The 17,087-nt window shown below is 37.8% G+C and overlaps 3 protein-coding genes across 5 annotated transcripts in view; 2 read left to right on the top strand and 1 right to left on the bottom strand.

Moving 5' to 3' along the window:
* Positions 1-1,629: 1,629 nt before the first annotated feature.
* LOC111641190 lies at positions 1,630-3,690 on the bottom strand. Its single transcript, XM_023387319.1, has one exon. It carries the CDS (start codon positions 3,688-3,690, stop codon positions 1,630-1,632), a length of 2,061 nt encoding a protein of 686 aa, XP_023243087.1.
* Positions 3,691-13,080: 9,390 nt separating this feature from the next.
* Positions 13,081-17,087, top strand: part of LOC111641191 (CREB/ATF bZIP transcription factor-like) — a 6,387-nt gene continuing 2,380 nt past the window's right edge. For all 3 annotated transcript variants that reach the window (XM_023387321.1, XM_023387322.1, XM_023387320.1), the window contains exon 1: positions 13,081-13,201. The gene's annotated coding sequence lies outside the window, so the exon portion shown is untranslated. The remainder of the gene's footprint in view (positions 13,202-17,087) is intronic.
* The window catches only part of LOC111641189, a 4,526-nt gene continuing 651 nt past the window's right edge, over positions 13,213-17,087 (top strand). The window contains exon 1 of the mRNA XM_023387318.1: positions 13,213-14,164. Within this exon, the coding sequence (XP_023243086.1) occupies positions 13,266-14,164 (899 nt within the window). The 5' untranslated portion in view covers positions 13,213-13,265. The remainder of the gene's footprint in view (positions 14,165-17,087) is intronic.

Raw genomic sequence — 17,087 nt, 5'->3', positions numbered from 1 at the left:
GGGTCTTATGTAAAGAGTCTACTGTATTTAGAAAAATTAACTATTTAAGGTTTTCATATCTGGTCTCATCGTTCATCTATCTAACTCTGTTGTTAAGATTAAGGAAAGACGGATGGATGACGGGAAATTTATAAATCTATTTTTTCGAATTGCAGCCCAATAATAATAATAATAATGTTAAATTAATAAGAATATTTTAAAATTTATTAAGTTTATAAAATTTGTTATTTGTCTTTACAAATAAACATTTTTAGTAAATTTATATTTAACAAAGTTTAAAAATAAATTAAATTCCACATATTGACATTTAGTTCTTCATTGGGTCTTCTCTGATTCCCTAACTGTGGTCCACTTCTCAGTATGGGATCTAATCTTTATACTTTTGATATATCCAAGTTTCAGTATCCAAAAGAAAAAGGAGACTTACATGGCATATTTAAAGTCATAATTATATGTATCTCTTAGGTGTTCCATGCACTTTGATATTTGAATATGCAGTAAGTGTTCCATTGCTATTAGATACTAAAACATTGGTATTATCAAAAGTACAGTATTGAAAATCTATGAGAAATAAACAATAGACTTTTTCACAAAATTATTTGGAGTGCTATTTGAAACATTAATTTCTGAAACTACTCTGTAAAATTATCTCAAAAAGAGTAACTTTTCTGTTCTTTTGTTTCAAATTTACCTCTGAAAAAAATAGTTTTAATTGAAAATTCACTTGAGAAGTTTCCTTAATAAATAAGTGGTCTTTGGACCATTTTGGACATTTATCATTCGGGTAAGAGGTAGATTTTGCTGATGGCTGATACTAAGTCAAACTTAGAGAAACATATCCTTACTTTGCCTGGTTTAAAATACTTGATTACAAATTTAATAATTTTAACTACTTTGCACAATAATACTGTATTTACTCGCATATAAGACAAGATTTTTATCCATTTTTCACTGCTTCAAAAACCTAGGCATACATGCAAGCAAAGGATTCTTTGCATTTTTGTATAATTTTTGTAAACTACGTATTTGCATATTTTACCAGATTCTCACCTTCTGGTGTTTAAAAACGAAAGTATTTTATGTGGGTCGTTTGAATCGTTCTTGTGTACTGCCAGGAGTAAAACTGAATGGCAATAGGTAAAGCAAAGCTTTTGAATTGAATTCCAAATTGAAATTCAGAAATCACACGGAGCCCGATATAAATTTTAATCCATTCCCATGTGAAAACAGATATAATTATTTGGAAATTCGAAGAAACTCATAAGTGTAATCAACGAAGAGTGAATTCAACTGTCAAGAATTGGCAAAAAAGGTTCCCGATTGTCCAGCTTTACATGAACAAATTATGTTGTCGATTTCATAAGATTTTTCCTTGAAGTTTAAGATGCCAGTAATTTTTGTGGGACAATGTGTGCATTTACATGCATTTGATATTTTATTTGTTATTAAACGAAATAAAATTAGAATTGTATTAATAAATCAAATTTTAACGTCACACTATCGGAACCTGTGACCGGTGCTCTATGCGTATACGTTAAATATCGCTTGACAAACGTTTTCGAGCGTTCTGTTCGCTCTTCTTCAGGTCAACTGAAAGAATTCCCCGGACAAGGTGTATATTATTCTTCTCTAGGATCGGGTGTCGGTTCCGAGGGGGTGGGTCGCTTCCGGTATGTGCAGCCGTGCGGCGGGGGGAGGAAGCGGCGGATTGGCGTCCAATAGTGATTGCCAGGCCAGAGACAAGGTCAGTTCCTCTTTCCGGTTAATGCAAGTGGTTAGCCGGTCGGCGTTGTGGATAGCCGCGGCTTCCAGCCATCTGAGTTGCTGCTGGTGGGGCATGTTGACAATAATGGTAGCCCTCTCGAAGTGTACTTCGATTTCGGGGTCCGATGCGTATGTGGCTAGGGCTGTGGTCAGCCTCCCGTGCCGGATATCCGCTTGGTGTTCACGTAGGTGGGCGTTTAAGGAGCATTTGGTTGAGCCGATGTATAGTAGTTCCGCGTTTTGTCTATTGTCACGGAGCGGGATAGAGTAGATTCCGGGGAGTCTGGTGCGATCAGGAGGGTCCTTATCGNGCTGGTGGGGGGTATTGACAATAATGGTAGCCCTCTCGAAGTGTACTTCGATTTCGGGGTCTGATGCATATGTGGCTAGGGCTGGGGTCAGCCTCCCGTGCCGGATATCCACTTGGTGTTCACGTAGGCGGGTGTTTAAGGAGCATTTCGTTGAGCCGATGTATAGTAGTTCCGCGTTTTGTCTATTGTCACGGAGCAGGATAGAGTAGATTCCGGGGAGTCTGGTGCGATCAGGAGGGTCCTTATCGTTCCTTAGGATGCGGAAAATCGTGGGGCATCTTCTGTACGCCAGTCGAATCCCGTGCTCTTTGGCTATTTTTCTATGTACAGTCTTGAGGTGTGAGTTGTATGTGATGGGGATCCTTGCTGAGTTATCTCGTTGTGGGTTGGCGGCGATCTCTGCGGTTAGGGCATGCTTCTGGCGTTGGTACTGTTCAATTAAGCAGTGCGTTATGTTCGGGAATCCGTGTTCGATTGCTATTTTTTTGATGCGGGCTAATTCATTTGTCAGGGCTTGCTTGGTGGATGAGTGTGAGAACGTTCTCTCCACAAGAGCCCTAAATGCAGCTGCCTTGTATGGGAACGGGTCACAGGAATCGGCTGGTATGTACGTGGGGGTGGATGAGGGTTTGTGGTATACGGCTATTTGGATGGTGGGTCCTACTATCTTTATTCCGATGTCGAGGAAATGGATTTCCTTGGTACTAGCTTGCTCCAGCTCGATCGTTAGGCCGAAAGGGTTGTCGTTAACGGTTCTGACGAAAGATGTCATGTCGGGCATCTCCTTCCATATGATAAGGATGTCGTCAACGTATCTTTTGTAAAGGAGGATGCTAGGAAGGAAAGGCGGGAGGGCCTTAGTCTCAAGCTGCCTGACGACCATTTCGCAGAAGTCGCCCGAGAGCAAGCTACCCATCGGTACGCCGTTTTTTTGCCGGTAGATAGTGTCGCCGAACTTAAACACGGAGTCGTAACATGTCAGATGGGCCATCTCAAGTACTTGTTGGTGTAGTGTCTGGTCCTGAACAGTATTAAACAGAAAATCTCTGAGGGAGCAGAAGGCTGGGGGTAGTTCTATTGAGGGGTACATAGATTTGAAGTCCAGGACTGTCATAAACTGTGGTGGGGAGGGTAGGTCCTGCAGGAGGCGGATGAGGTCGGCTGGTTTATTCACATTGTAAGAGTAGTTTTCCAGATGGGGAGTTAGAAGGTTGTGTATGGCTTTTTCTAACTTTCTCGTGGGCGTTCTCACCTTGTCTACAATCGGGCATAACTGTTGGCCTGTCTTATGTGTCTTAGCGTAGGCGAAAAGTCTAAGGACGTCAGGTGAATCGATCACTATGTCACGGAGTGCCAGGCGTTTAGCTAATTTAGAGTCAGCCAGACGTCTAACCTTAGCCTGTAGTCTGTCGATTATATCGTCCTTCTCTTTCTCGCACATTGTATTATCGATATATTCTCTTAAACTCTGTTGGTATGAATTGCGTTTCATGAGGACCAGTGTTCTGGACTTATCTGCTCTGGTGAGAATTACTCCGTTCTTTTGCATCCATCTAGTAGTACGATTCAGTTTGTCCCTGAGCTCTATGACTTCTTGCTGTTCCTTAGCTTTCATGATGTTTATCGAGGATATCCATCTGTAATACTCCTTCTGCGTATCTGGGAAGCTTTTTACAAGGTATTCTATATCTGGAATGAGGTCTCTGATTCTATTCTTGGGCGGTGGGGGTGCAAAGGTTGGGCCATATCTAAGTACGTCTATAACGAAGTTAGGTGGTTGGATGCCGTCCCAAAGGATAAACGGGAATGTGGGGCGTTGGTTACCCTTAGGTACCTGAAATTTTAGTATCCAATCCAGCTTCCAGCTTCCTGCGGTAGCGTTCTCGTAGTTCAGCAGATAAGCGTTTGTAGACTGGGACTAACCTAGCATTCTCACTGGCCAATATTTCAGGGTGTGTGTGGAACAAGGAGTTTTCGGCCTCTATTAAGTCTTTTAATTTCGCGAAGATCCGCTTACTGGATGATCAGATGGCACTATTAAGACACATGACTCTGACTTTTTTAAGGAGAGGTTCGTTCCCTGGTGGGAGGCGTATCCGGAAAATTGTCATCGGTAGAAGTCCGTTCTTACAGTCCATAAGGAACCGTAGTTTGGCTCTAGATTTAACCAGGGCTATCAGCTTCTTGTGATACAAATTAGCCGGCATAGCTAAGTACTTAAATGCAGGAACTACTCAATTCTCAGCACCGGGATGAAAATAACGTCACACTATCGGAACCTGTGACCGGTGCTCTATGCGTATACGTTAAATATCGCTTGACAAACGTTTTCGAGCGTTCTGTTCGCTCTTCTTCAGGTCAACTGAAAGAATTCCCCGGACGGAGTGTATATTATTCTTTTCTAGGATCGAGTGTCGGTTCTGAGGGGGTGGGTCGCTTCTGGCATGTGCGGCTGTGCGGCGGGGGGAGGAAGCTTTCAGTCTGTCCGGGGAATTCTTTCAGTTGACCTGAAGAGCGAACAGAACGCTCAAAAACGTTTGTCAAGCGATATTTAATGTATACACATAGAGCACCGGTCACAGGTTCCGATAGTGTGACATTATTTTCATCCCGGTGCTGAGAATAGAGTAGTTCCTGCATTATTTTCTATATTTTAAGTTGACTTAAATTAGGTTAAAATTGAGGTTATGGTATATATGTATGATTTGTTTGAATTCCAATTAAAAAAATTTATAATCAGCTTTTTAGGCTAAGAAACATAGTAAAATTAAAGCAAAAAATTTCTCATATTAAACTGCATTTAAGAAATCCTATAACCTTAAGACAGAAATAAAAACCATTGTAGATAATATTTTATTTATTAAGCTTATTGTTCTAAAACGAACAATTAAGTATTGTGATATTGTCACAAATGCCAGGCTGCAATTTTTTAATTATTTAAATTAAAATATATGTGCTCTACCTCAAATTAGTAGCAGCTTGTCTCTGTACATCATACATCAGTCATGCTGATCATCTATTAACTGTTTTCAGGGAAAAAGTTTTAATCTGAAATAATGTGACTTCCAGTCTGCATTGGAAGTTCATATATAGTTTTTTTATTTTTTTATTTTTGCAATCAGTTTTGGTCTAAGAAAACTAAGGCCCTTCCCACTCAGAGAGCAGTAAGAGGCAAGAGCGTGTGATGTGATAAGCGTGTTTGTCCCATAAAGGGCTCATAATGTTTTTACACTAGTCCCTTGTGAAGGTTCATAATGTTATTAAACTAGTCCCTTGTGAGGGCTCATATGTTTACGTGGTGTTTGAAGTCTATACTTGTAATTTAAGTTTAGGGTCCAAAAAGGTGTATTTGTATGGTAGTTGTTAGTACTTTTAGGTTAGTAAGATAGTTATCACCAGGTTTCAGATAGGTAAGAGTAATGGTGACTAGGAATCATCCAGCTAAGGCAGTGGAATTTCAATGATTACAAAATTTTTGAAATGCATAATGTCTCTTGATTCAAAAGAATATTATAAAAAGATTTAACAATGTTGATGGTATGATAATTTAAAGTTTAATATAATTCAGTTTTATGTGAATGATTTAGTATTGGGTTGGATACTTTCATTTTATTTATAATTATTAATTTTTGTTTGGATTGCCAGTTGACAAAAGGAGGGGAGCCAGTCCAAGAGAACAAGACCTAGCCAGCAGCCAACAGTGTTGAAAATTTTTGGTAGAGAATGATTTTAACATAGAACGGCCAGAGCTGGAGGATGCATGAGGTAAGACAAGTTTATCAAAGGAGGATAGAAAAGTTGTAGAATGTTAGTGGTTAACATAGCCTAACCTAACTTTTTCTGGCTTGTCCAGAGCCACTGTGGAAAAGAAAACAGCAGTGGTAAAGCCACAGATGGCCGAATCCAACAAATTTGGAATAATTATTAAGATTTTGAAATGGGTGTCTGGCTTGGTGAGCGAGGCAACAAGCCAGATGGGTGCCTACTGGGAGGACTTTGAGCAGGGGATCTTGACCCCATTTGGGAATTAAGATGTGAAGGAAACCCAGTAAAACTTCACAAGTCAAGCTAGGCTGAAAGGGCCACATGAAAGCAACCAAATAAAAAGAAGTGATTAAATGGGATCCAAATATGGAGAGTGTTGGACAAGACCAAGTGAAGGGCAAAGTTCAGGATGTTTTTAAACTAGACTTTAGAGAGTGGCTACAGTGTTGATGAGAAAGTTGGAAGTTGAAGTTAGACAGAGTGAGGCAAGGTTTACCTGGCTGAGGACTGATGAAGGAATCCTACTGGGCCAGATGTAGAGGAAGAGAGACACACAAAAGGGGGAGGACAACAGCAGCAGGGATAGGTGCAGCGGCCCGCTAACGCCATGCCAAACAGGTGCCCACAGGTGGTGAAAGGCCACGGGAGGCAAGATGGAAGCCAGTTGCCGACTGCAACCCCGGAGGAAAACCGCCGCTGCCAATCTACCGAGGGATACCCATACCAGGATAAAGGCCACTATCCAGAAAAATGAAAGGGAGTGCCTAACAGTCAAGGAGGCCCACCCGACCGAGGCAACTACCCCGAAAAGACAGGATGGGCGAGTCCAGTGCTCAAACCTCGCACCTAACGCCCTTCCAGAAAGAAGGCGAAGCACCCAGTTGTCCGCATACGCAAGTGGAAGGGGCGGAAGGCAACAGAGAGAAGGCGCCTTGTCAACAGAGAAATTTAGAAAAGGAAGTTTGACTAGTGAAGAGTTTTACAAGAAAAGGAAAATAATCTATATTTTAGTGTTTTAAATCGTCGAAAAGAAGCAAGAAGAGAAGGGTGAGCCTGTTATCCACCAAGTGGTACTAGTCCTGAGGCTCAGACAAGTGTTATCATAGAGGTACCCAGATAGGGTAAGAGAAAGATAGACTAGAAAGATTAGGGAAGCGAGAAGAGTAGATGGCTGGCAAACACCCACCAAAGTGGCTGTGGATGCACCAAGCAGGTCGAGAACAGAGGTAAGAAATTGCCGCCTCCCACACCAGAAGACAGGGGCGGCAAACACAAGGCACGTGGCTCAGAGCCGGGTGCCAGATAGGAGACAGAACCTCACCAGGAGGGGAGGTAAGCACAATAGAGGAGTAAAGGAGAAAAGTGTAATAAGGACAGTAGAAACAGAATGGAAGGGAGAGTCAGTAAAAACTGACCCTCTGGGGCCATCGCTAGTCAACAGAGGAGTCTTTCAGATGTTATGAAGAGGCCTGAAGTAGTAAGGTGCTAAGAGTTCATATATAATGAATCAGTACCTCCTGCCCCCTATGGTTTCTATATCTGGTCTCAGATTTCATCTATCTAACTCCGTTTTCAAGCATAACAAAGAACAGACAATGGACAGACGAAAGTGGAAATGTACATGTCTGCAATTTGAATTGCAGCCCAACAAGTAGCTTGATTTGATTCTCAGATTCTGTAGTCAAAAGCAAAGCTGTCAAATAATAACTGGACATTTTTCCAGAGCATTTTTAAAGTATGACATTAAATTTTTTTAGGCTTTTATAAATTATAAATAATATTGATTTTAATAATTAAATAGCTCAAGTTTAATAACAGAAGTCAACACCGTCTTTTAGTGATAAAGTTTATGATTATTTTCTACATTAATAATAATAATAATTTTAAAAAATTCAACAATTGTTTATTACTTGCATATTCCAGTTTGTTATCATTAAAATGAAATAAAACAAAAGTGACTGATTAATAAGTAAGTGAGTAAATTACTTACTTTCTGCTACAGTTAATGCTTCTGTAACTAGAACAGGCAATGTTGTGCCAAATACTTCAACAGTATGCTGAACAGTTTTTTCAATAATTTGCGAAGTTTGAAAAGAACAATTCGCAGACTGGGTTCGAGATGGAGTACGCCTATTATGAAGATATAATAATACACAAATATCACAATTTTTTACACAATTATTACAGAAAATAATAATTTTTTTAAAACTTTAAGTAAAATTATATTCAGATTTAAGTATCATTATATAAAATATAGCAACACTTAAATCTTAGAACTTAATACTTAATACAGTAGTGTTTCTCAACCTTTTCTCATCACAGGCTGATAAATTTATGGATAGTTTTACATGGATGTAATTATGTGCAACTAAGAATTATGCTTACATATTATGATTTTATATAATCATATATAAGCATAATTCTTAGTTGAATTACTGTATGTTACAAAGTATAATATATAATGTATAATACATTAACTTTAGATTATTATTTAAATGTCACCAAAATCAACTGTGCCAATGTCAAGATAGTCAAATATTTTTTGCACTGATAAAATTTTATCACAGACTGACACTGCTCCATGGACCAGTGTGTGGCTAAGAAACACTGCTTTACTGTATGACATTACTACTGAAATAAGTTTCTATCTTCAGTTATCTATATTCATAGAAAAGAAATTAAATACTGAATTTTAAAACAAAATTTACTTTGTCTTGCACATTTATTCATATTTTGTTGAAATCTTCTCAATCATAAATTATAGGAATAAAAAATATTTTATAACAGCACAGTTCGGAAGATTCACTATATGAAATGCCTCATCTAGCATTTTACAGCATCTGTACTACATATGCCCATAAAAGCTTTATATTGGCTCATAAATTTGTTCTTTAGACTTGTGTTTTATATGTATATATTATATTTATTTAGTTTTTTCCTGCAGACATATATACTTACATTTTTAATTTTGTGGTAAGAATTGAATATCCTGATGATAGCTGAAAGAACTGCTGAAAATGTTTAATTTTCATAATTAAAACTGTGCTACCAGTAAAAGTTTTTTAATATACAGATTCACTATTTTTAATTTAATTTTTTTAAATATTTGTTAGAAAAGAAAAGTATTAAGCTTGCCATAGCCAAATTGATTTTACTGCCAACTTCATATAGTACTATATGCAATATTTTAAAATATTTTTCTGAATGTTTATTCAGAAAAATATTTTAAAATATTGCATAAAATTTATTATTTTTTTACATTTATTTTTTATGTAGCCTATTTTTCATTTTGCTGATAAAATATTAGAGACATTGAGAGACATTGAGACTATTAGAGACAAAGGAAATAATTCAAAAATATATAAGACAAAAATAATACCTCATCAAACCTTTAACCGGTATTAAATTTGATTAAGATTAGATGCAAACGTTTTCGGATCCTTCCCTGGGTCCTTTCTCAAGCACAGATTCTTCTTTAAAATTCGTTAAAAAGACCAGTAGATCGAACTTCTTTTGAATGCGACGTTCGAAAAAATATAAATCCTTCAGAACTACATTTCAAAAGTCAAACTAATGTGAATCACGTGCATTCCAGTATTCCGTAAACAACATTCGTTACGTAATGCCCGGTATTTTTAAAATGGTTTTAATGGATGTGTTACATTAACGAAAAATTTTTCGTTAATGTAACACATCCATTAAAACCATTTTAAAAATACCGGGCATTACGTAACGAATGTTGTTTACGGAATACTGGAATGCACGTGATTCACATTAGTTTGACTTTTGAAATGTAGTTCTGAAGGATTTATATTTTTTCGAACGTCGCATTCAAAAGAAGTTCGATCTACTGGTCTTTTTAACGAATTTTAAAGAAGAATCTGTGCTTGAGAAAGGACCCAGGGAAGGATCCGAAAACGTTTGCATCTAATCTTAATCAAATTTAATACCGGTTAAAGGTTTGATGAGGTATTATTTTTATATTAATCCGGAGTTTGAAGATTTTTATTTAATATATAAGACACATTTCTAGTATTATATACAATGTTCGACAGTCCCAATAAGGTAAAAATGAAGCTCTGAATAAGGCAATTGAAACCTTGTCTTGTATTGGCAAGTTGGGCATGAGCTTCTAGGTTATATTGCCCCATGGTAAAGTGTAACGTAATTGTCATGTAATAGTAGTTATATGAGTTTATGATGGTTATTACATGGGGAATAATGCCTTTCAGGTGGTCTTTTAAGGGTAACCATTCAAACATTACAGACATGGAGAAAACCCAGAAAACTCCACAGGGCCAGCTCGTCTGAACAAAGTGTAAACCTGTGACTGAACTCCCAGTGTTCAGAGAACAAAACCGCTTAGCCATTGGAGGGCTGATTGTAACCTTATCACAGCTGTAGTCCATGCCCATATGATCAAAAAGTCTAAAATTTAGGTGGGGGCAAACCCCTCAATAAGAAATGCAATGTTACCACAAATGATTATAATATTCCATGGAAACACAAAAAATAAATAACTGCTTTTATGTAGCTTCTACTTAATTAATTACGGGAAGATCACTTGAACAATGTCATAAATAATTCATTATAAAAATTAAGTAACTAAATTTTTATTTATTTAAAAGTTTATATATAGATATATAAATTCCATATTTACCCAGACATATAACTTCTTCTATATGAGGTACTACGAAGAGGAGTAGTTGTAAAAGATCGTTGCGAATTCATCTCGTATCAAAATAAACACACGCACGCTTCACGTTTACCGCTTTTCCCCAACTGCCAAATTATCCTCGAAATTTGTTAAATACCGGCTGCCAAATTACGTTATTTTTTTCTATAGCCAAAATATAATTAAGAAAAACGCGTAATGCAGGAATAAAATATACAATTACTCTAACTTCTAATTTCTATTAATAATTGTTTATGTTTTAATTGTAATATTTTTTGAGAGTAATGAGTTTTATCGATGCCATCTAGACGACGAGTATCAAACCAACGAGCTAGAACAGGGGTGGTGAACCTTTCCTCATTTGGAGGCCGCATGAGAGCTAACATTCTTCCACGAAAGCCACGTTCCAAAAAAAAAACAAATTTACTAAAAAATGCAAATAATTTAACCACTCAGCCATCCGACTGTCTCAGTTTTCAATTAAATTAGCTGGTATGTATGAGAATAGCAAATCCGTAACTCCGATACTGTACTTCGATCCATAATATATTTTGCGCCCGAATGGCCGCGCGGTTAAGGTGATAGCCTGTCGCTCTGAGGGACCCGGGATCGCCACCAGACGGGTCGAAAAAACGGAAGGTGGTCCGTCTGGATATGTCGGCTCCTGTCCCTCACCACCCAGTCGCCCCATTATGGGTTTGGCCAAATTCATAATGGGCTTGCTTTAAGAGGTCATCTTAGGCCCACAATCAGGCGACCGAGTGCCCACAGGGTGGAAAGTTTTAAAAAAAATTTCGTATTATCAACAAAAAAAATGTTTCTGTTTCTTGTTATTGATAATATATTATATTATTATATGCTTTGCTTAACATGTGAATTAAATTCAAATTCGAATTTCTTATGGTTTTTTTATTATTATTTTTTAACTCTTTCCGCCCTGTGGGCACTAAAAGGGCCTCTTTTTTACAAGCCCATTATGGATACGGCCAGGCTCACAATGGAACGACCGGGTGGTGAGGGAAGGGACCCGACATATCCGAACGGATCACCCCNGGATTTCTTGTCGCAGTAGCGAAATCGACGGCCAGATGAACGAGATGATAGAGATGTTAGACGCCGCTTTCGAGGACCTGGGTTCGCGTTCGTATTGAGAACTTCAGAAATTTTTTATGGAGATCTACAACAGATATATCGGGCCTAATCATTCAACATTCAGCGCCCTATTACATTCTTATCAGCAGTGTTGCCACCTTTTCAAAATTGCTGTCCCGGACATTTTAGAATTAGGATGTTATACCGAGGCATGCGCATTGCAGAAAACTGTACGAGGCATGCGCAATGTCATTTTACAGCCAAGAACTAAACAATGTGCATGCCAGTTTTAAACCAGTTAGGGACTTGTGTTGGAACAAACCTAATATTTGCAAAATACTCGCAAATATTTTTAAAAAATTTACTTTGTTTTATCTTAATTTCACAATTTCTATGAAAACCAGACAAATTAATAAATAATCCGGACCATAAATTTAAAAATCGGCTTGTCTGGATGAAAACCGGTCTGGTGGCAACACTACATAACAGAACTCGTGATAAACATGGAAAACAGTCCTGTTAATATTCACAAAGTAAAAAAAAAGGTTAAAAACAAATAAGGCTTTACAACACGGCCATCCGGTTTTTTAAACTTTTTCCGCCCTGTAAGGCACCTGTTTTTGGAAGTTGATTATGGATTCGGCCAGGCCCACAATGGAGCGACCGGGTGGTGAGGGAAGGGACCCGACATATCCGGACGGATCACCCCCCGAAAAATTCCTGGGGATTATTCAACCAGTCCGGATTTGATCAACTGTCTCCCAGAGCGGTAGGCTGCAATCTCTATCGCTCGGCCATCTGGTTGACTTATCGTTTTACGGGTCCAACAGTGGCAGAGTGGATATTATTATTTTTTAACTCTTTCCGCCCTGTGGGCACTAAGAAGACCTATTTTGCAAGCACATTATGAGTTCGGCCAAGTCCACAACGGTGCAACCGGGTAGTGAGGGAAGGGACCCGACATATCCGGACGGATCACCCCCAAAAAATTCCTGGGGATTATTTGAGCCGTCCAGATTCGATCCCGGGTCCCTCAGAGCGGTAGGCTGCAACCTTGTCCGCTCGACCATCCGGTTACTGGCAAAGTGGATAAAACCCACGACCAGTGCCGAACAGTGATAGTCGGTCGTGGGTTTGCGCCTCAACAACGAACTAGCCAATTTCAGTTTTCCGGCTTTTCTTTACATTAGTAACATCTAAATAGTGGTTAGTTTTATGTAGAAAGTCCTTACTTCGGTAGATCGCCCCGGTGTCACGTTTGCCGTATACAAACTAATAAAAAAAATAAATAAATAATTTAACATTTTATAATTTTGTTGTATTAATTAAATATTTTTTAAAATAAAAGTAATTAGCAATTACACAACGTTAATTAAACAGATCATTTTAATAAATTTTTTTTTTTTACATTTGGGCTAATAAAATCGAGGAATCCGTCTAGGTGACCTGAACGTTGGTTTGTCGTCGAGGTTCTCTGTCTTTGTACGGTACGTCTTTGTCTTTGAGGAGTTGTCATTTCTTTTTATGTTCGTTGTAATTGATAGCAAATTTTTTGTATAAAAAAAATTTAGACATTCAAGCTTTAACATATTTGGTAAGTTTCGTTAAAATATAAAAAACTTACGTATCTAAATAAGAGTGAAATCTTCGGTATAAAAATGTCGGACGCGATTACGTTTGTATCGAATGAAGAATGGATAAATAGACTATGTCAATTGGAAAATATAGATATTGGCTCTTTGTCAAATCAGTTGGAACCTCTTTTTGGCGATATTTTGGATCCTGTTTTACCTGATTTGAATAATGACAATGTTTTGGATCCTATTTCATCATGTATTAATGGTGACAGTCAACTGGAATTAACAAAATCTCAACAAAATTTTTGTAATTCCTCTTCTTCGACTCCAGCAAATGATTTGGAGTTTAATTCTGATCATTCCAACATCCAGAATAATGTGGAAAAAACTTCATCAACTTCTCTAAATAACAATGGCGGGAAGCCTTTTGTTGTTAAATTAATAAAAAAAAGTAGTTCTAATACTTTGAAGTTTGAAAGGTCAAATGCTAAAAGAGTTTTAAAAATAGTTTCACCTCCGAAGTATATGCCTTTGAATAAACCAGATGTCGATATTAAAAAAATGACCTGGGATGCGCGAAGCAGAAAGCGTACCGAGGAATTTAAGGATAAGGAAGAACGCAGGAAGTCGACGAGTGGATCGCAGAGTAGTGATTCCGACGATGGTAACGGTCGATGCATGTCGAAGAATGCTATAGCGGCTAGAGAAAATAGAGAAAAAAAGAAAAAGTACTTGAAAGATTTAGAAGAGTCGTGCGTCAGTTTTGCTTCCGAAATCGGTAGCTTACAGGCCGAGAATGCCACGTTACGAGAAGAAATCAAGAATTTACATAAAGAAGTCGAATATTTAAAAAATGTTATAGCAAATTCGGAACAACTTGGAATTTTGATAAAAGGAGTTCAGACTATTCCGGGATTAAAGTGGAATTCTCCCGTTAAGAGAAAAGAAAGCGGAGATTCGTCTAATAACTTAACAGTACANCTTTTAAAAAATCAATTTTTAAAAAATATTTTCTCAAAATTGATGAAAAAACTTTATGGGTTAATTGTACATAAATAACCCCCGTTTTTTTGCCTGGACCGCATTTAATCAGAGACAAAGCTTTTATTCGTATTCTTTATTTATTTTATATGCATTTCGGGTGCAATATTTTCTTGTAATTTGCAACCCTCTTCAGGATTTTTACATTTCTATAAATTTGGTAAATTTAAATATTACATCGGTAAATTAATACAATAGTTATACAATGGTTAAGTAACCTGTTTTAAGTTTTAGATCGACATCTGCCCAGTGTTGATGTTATGTCCCCTAAGGCCGTTTCTCCTCTTTTTGTTTTCTTTTCCATTAGCTCCTCCCATTTCCTCCCAAACGTCGTCAACCTCCATTCCATCATTTAGTTTTATGGTTTTGCTTTTATTAAAGATTTCGAAGTGCTCTTTGAATTTTCGTAGATAGATATCTTTTTCTTTATGGATAATTTTTATACTTTTTCGTTTATTGTGCATCCAAATTTATTACAGTGATTTATCCACGGTGATTGGTTATAATTAAGTCTAATTGCTGCTTTATGTTTTTTAATTCTGGTACCGAGTTGTCTTCCTGTTTCGCCAATGTATATTGCTGGGTTCTTATATGTACATTTTATTTCGTATATTACACCTGTTTGGTTTAGTACTGTATTTCGTTATTTTTGAACTTATTGGTGTTGATGTTGTTTTTAATTTTATTTTTTAATTTGGCTGCTAGTGTAACACCATGCTTACTGAAAATTTTTTTGTATTTTTCAAATGTTCCCTTGATATAGGGGAACGACGTATATGTAGTGTTCTCATTCTTATTTTTAACGTTGAATCTGTTTTTCTTAAATGCATTTATCCACTTTTTTAGTAATCTGCTTGGATAGTCGTTCAATATGAAGCTATTTATTAGTTCATTTTTTTGTTTTTTTCTTTCTTCTGCCTTAGATGTTCTGTTCCAAATTTTAGTTATTGCTGTTATAAATATGTTTCTTTTGCACAATTATTGTACATTTTATGTACAATTAATCCGTAAAGTTTTTTCATCAATTTTGAAGAAATATTTTTGAAAAATTGATTTTTTAAAAGTAAAAAAAAATGTTTCTGTTTCTTGTTATTGATGATATATTATATCATTATATGCTTTGCTTAAGATGTAAATTAAATTCAAATTCGAATTTCTTATGGTATTTTTATTATTATTTTTTAACTCTTTCCGCCCTGTGGGCACTAAAAGGGTCTCTTTTTGCAAACCCATTATGGGTACGGCCAGGCCCACAATGGGGCGACCGGGTTGTGAGGGACGGGGCCCAAAATATCCGGACGGACCACCTCCCGAAAAAATTCTGGGGATTATTCGACCCGTCCGGATTCGATCCCGGGTCCCCCAGAGCGGTAGGCTGCCACCTTGACCGCTCGGCCATCCGGCCGCATATTTAGGATTTAATTATTTCAGTCGAAGCGGTAGGCTGCCACCTTGACCGCTCGGCCATCCGGCCGTCCAGGATTTCTTGTCGCAGTAGCGAAATCGACGGCCAGATGAACGAGATGATAGAGATGTTAGACGCCGCTTTCGAGGACCTGGGTTCGCGTTCGTATTGAGAACTTCAGANACCACCTCCCGAAAAAATTCTGGGGATTATTCGACCCGTCCGGATTCGATCCCGGGTCCCCCAGAGCGGTAGGCTGCCACCTTGACCGCTCGGCCATCCGGCCGTCCAGGATTTCTTGTCGCAGTAGCGAAATCGACGGCCAGATGAACGAGATGATAGAGATGTTAGACGCCGCTTTCGAGGACCTGGGTTCGCGTTCGTATTGAGAACTTCAGAAATTTTTTATGGAGATCTACAACAGATATATCGGGCCTAATCATTCAACATTCAGCGCCCTATTACATTCTTATCAGCAGTGTTGCCACCTTTTCAAAATTGCTGTCCCGGACATTTTAGAATTAGGATGTTATACCGAGGCATGCGCATTGCAGAAAACTGTACGAGGCATGCGCAATGTCATTTTACAGCCAAGAACTAAACAATGTGCATGCCAGTTTTAAACCAGTTAGGGACTTGTGTTGGAACAAACCTAATATTTGCAAAATACTCGCAAATATTTTTAAAAAATTTACTTTGTTTTATCTTAATTTTACAATTTCTATGAAAACCAGACAAATTAATAAATAATCCGGACCATAAATTTAAAAATCGGCTTGTCTGGATGAAAACCGGTCTGGTGGCAACACTACATAACAGAACTCGTGATAAACATGGAAAACAGTCCTGTTAATAGTCAGAAAGTAAAAAAAAAAAAAAAAGGTTAAAAACAAATAAGGCTTTACAACACGGCCATCCGGTTTTTTAAACTTTTTCCGCCCTGTAAGGCACCTGTTTTTGCAAGTTGATTATGGATTCGGCCAGGCCCACAATGGAGCGACCGGGTGGTGAGGGAAGGGACCCGACATATCCGGACGGATCACCCCCAAAAAATTCCTGGGGATTATTTGAGCCGTCCAGATTCGATCCCGGGTCCCTCAGAGCGGTAGGCTGCAACCTTGTCCGCTCGACCATCCGGTTACTGGCAAAGTGGATAAAACCCACGACCAGTGCCGAACAGTGATAGTCGGTCGTGGGTTTGCGCCTCATCAACGAACTAGCCAATTTCAGTTTTCCGGCTTTTCTTTACATTAGTAACATCTAAATAGTGGTTAGTTTTATGTAGAAAGTCCTTACTTCGGTAGATCGCCCCGGTGTCACGTTTGCCGTATACAAACTAATAAATAAATAATTTAACATTTTATAATTTTGTTGTATTAATTAAATATTTTTTAAAATAAAAGTAATTAGCAATTACACAACGTTAATTAAACAGATCATTTTAATAATTTTTTTTT

The sequence above is a fragment of the Centruroides sculpturatus genome, unplaced genomic scaffold (assembly GCF_000671375.1).
Source record: "Centruroides sculpturatus isolate CEXI.00-Female unplaced genomic scaffold, Cexi_2.0 scaffold1307, whole genome shotgun sequence".
In the NCBI taxonomy this organism is placed as follows: domain Eukaryota; kingdom Metazoa; phylum Arthropoda; class Arachnida; order Scorpiones; family Buthidae; genus Centruroides; species Centruroides sculpturatus.
The sequence above is the reverse complement of the archived record's forward strand: the minus strand, read 5'-3'. Positions and strand labels throughout refer to the sequence as shown.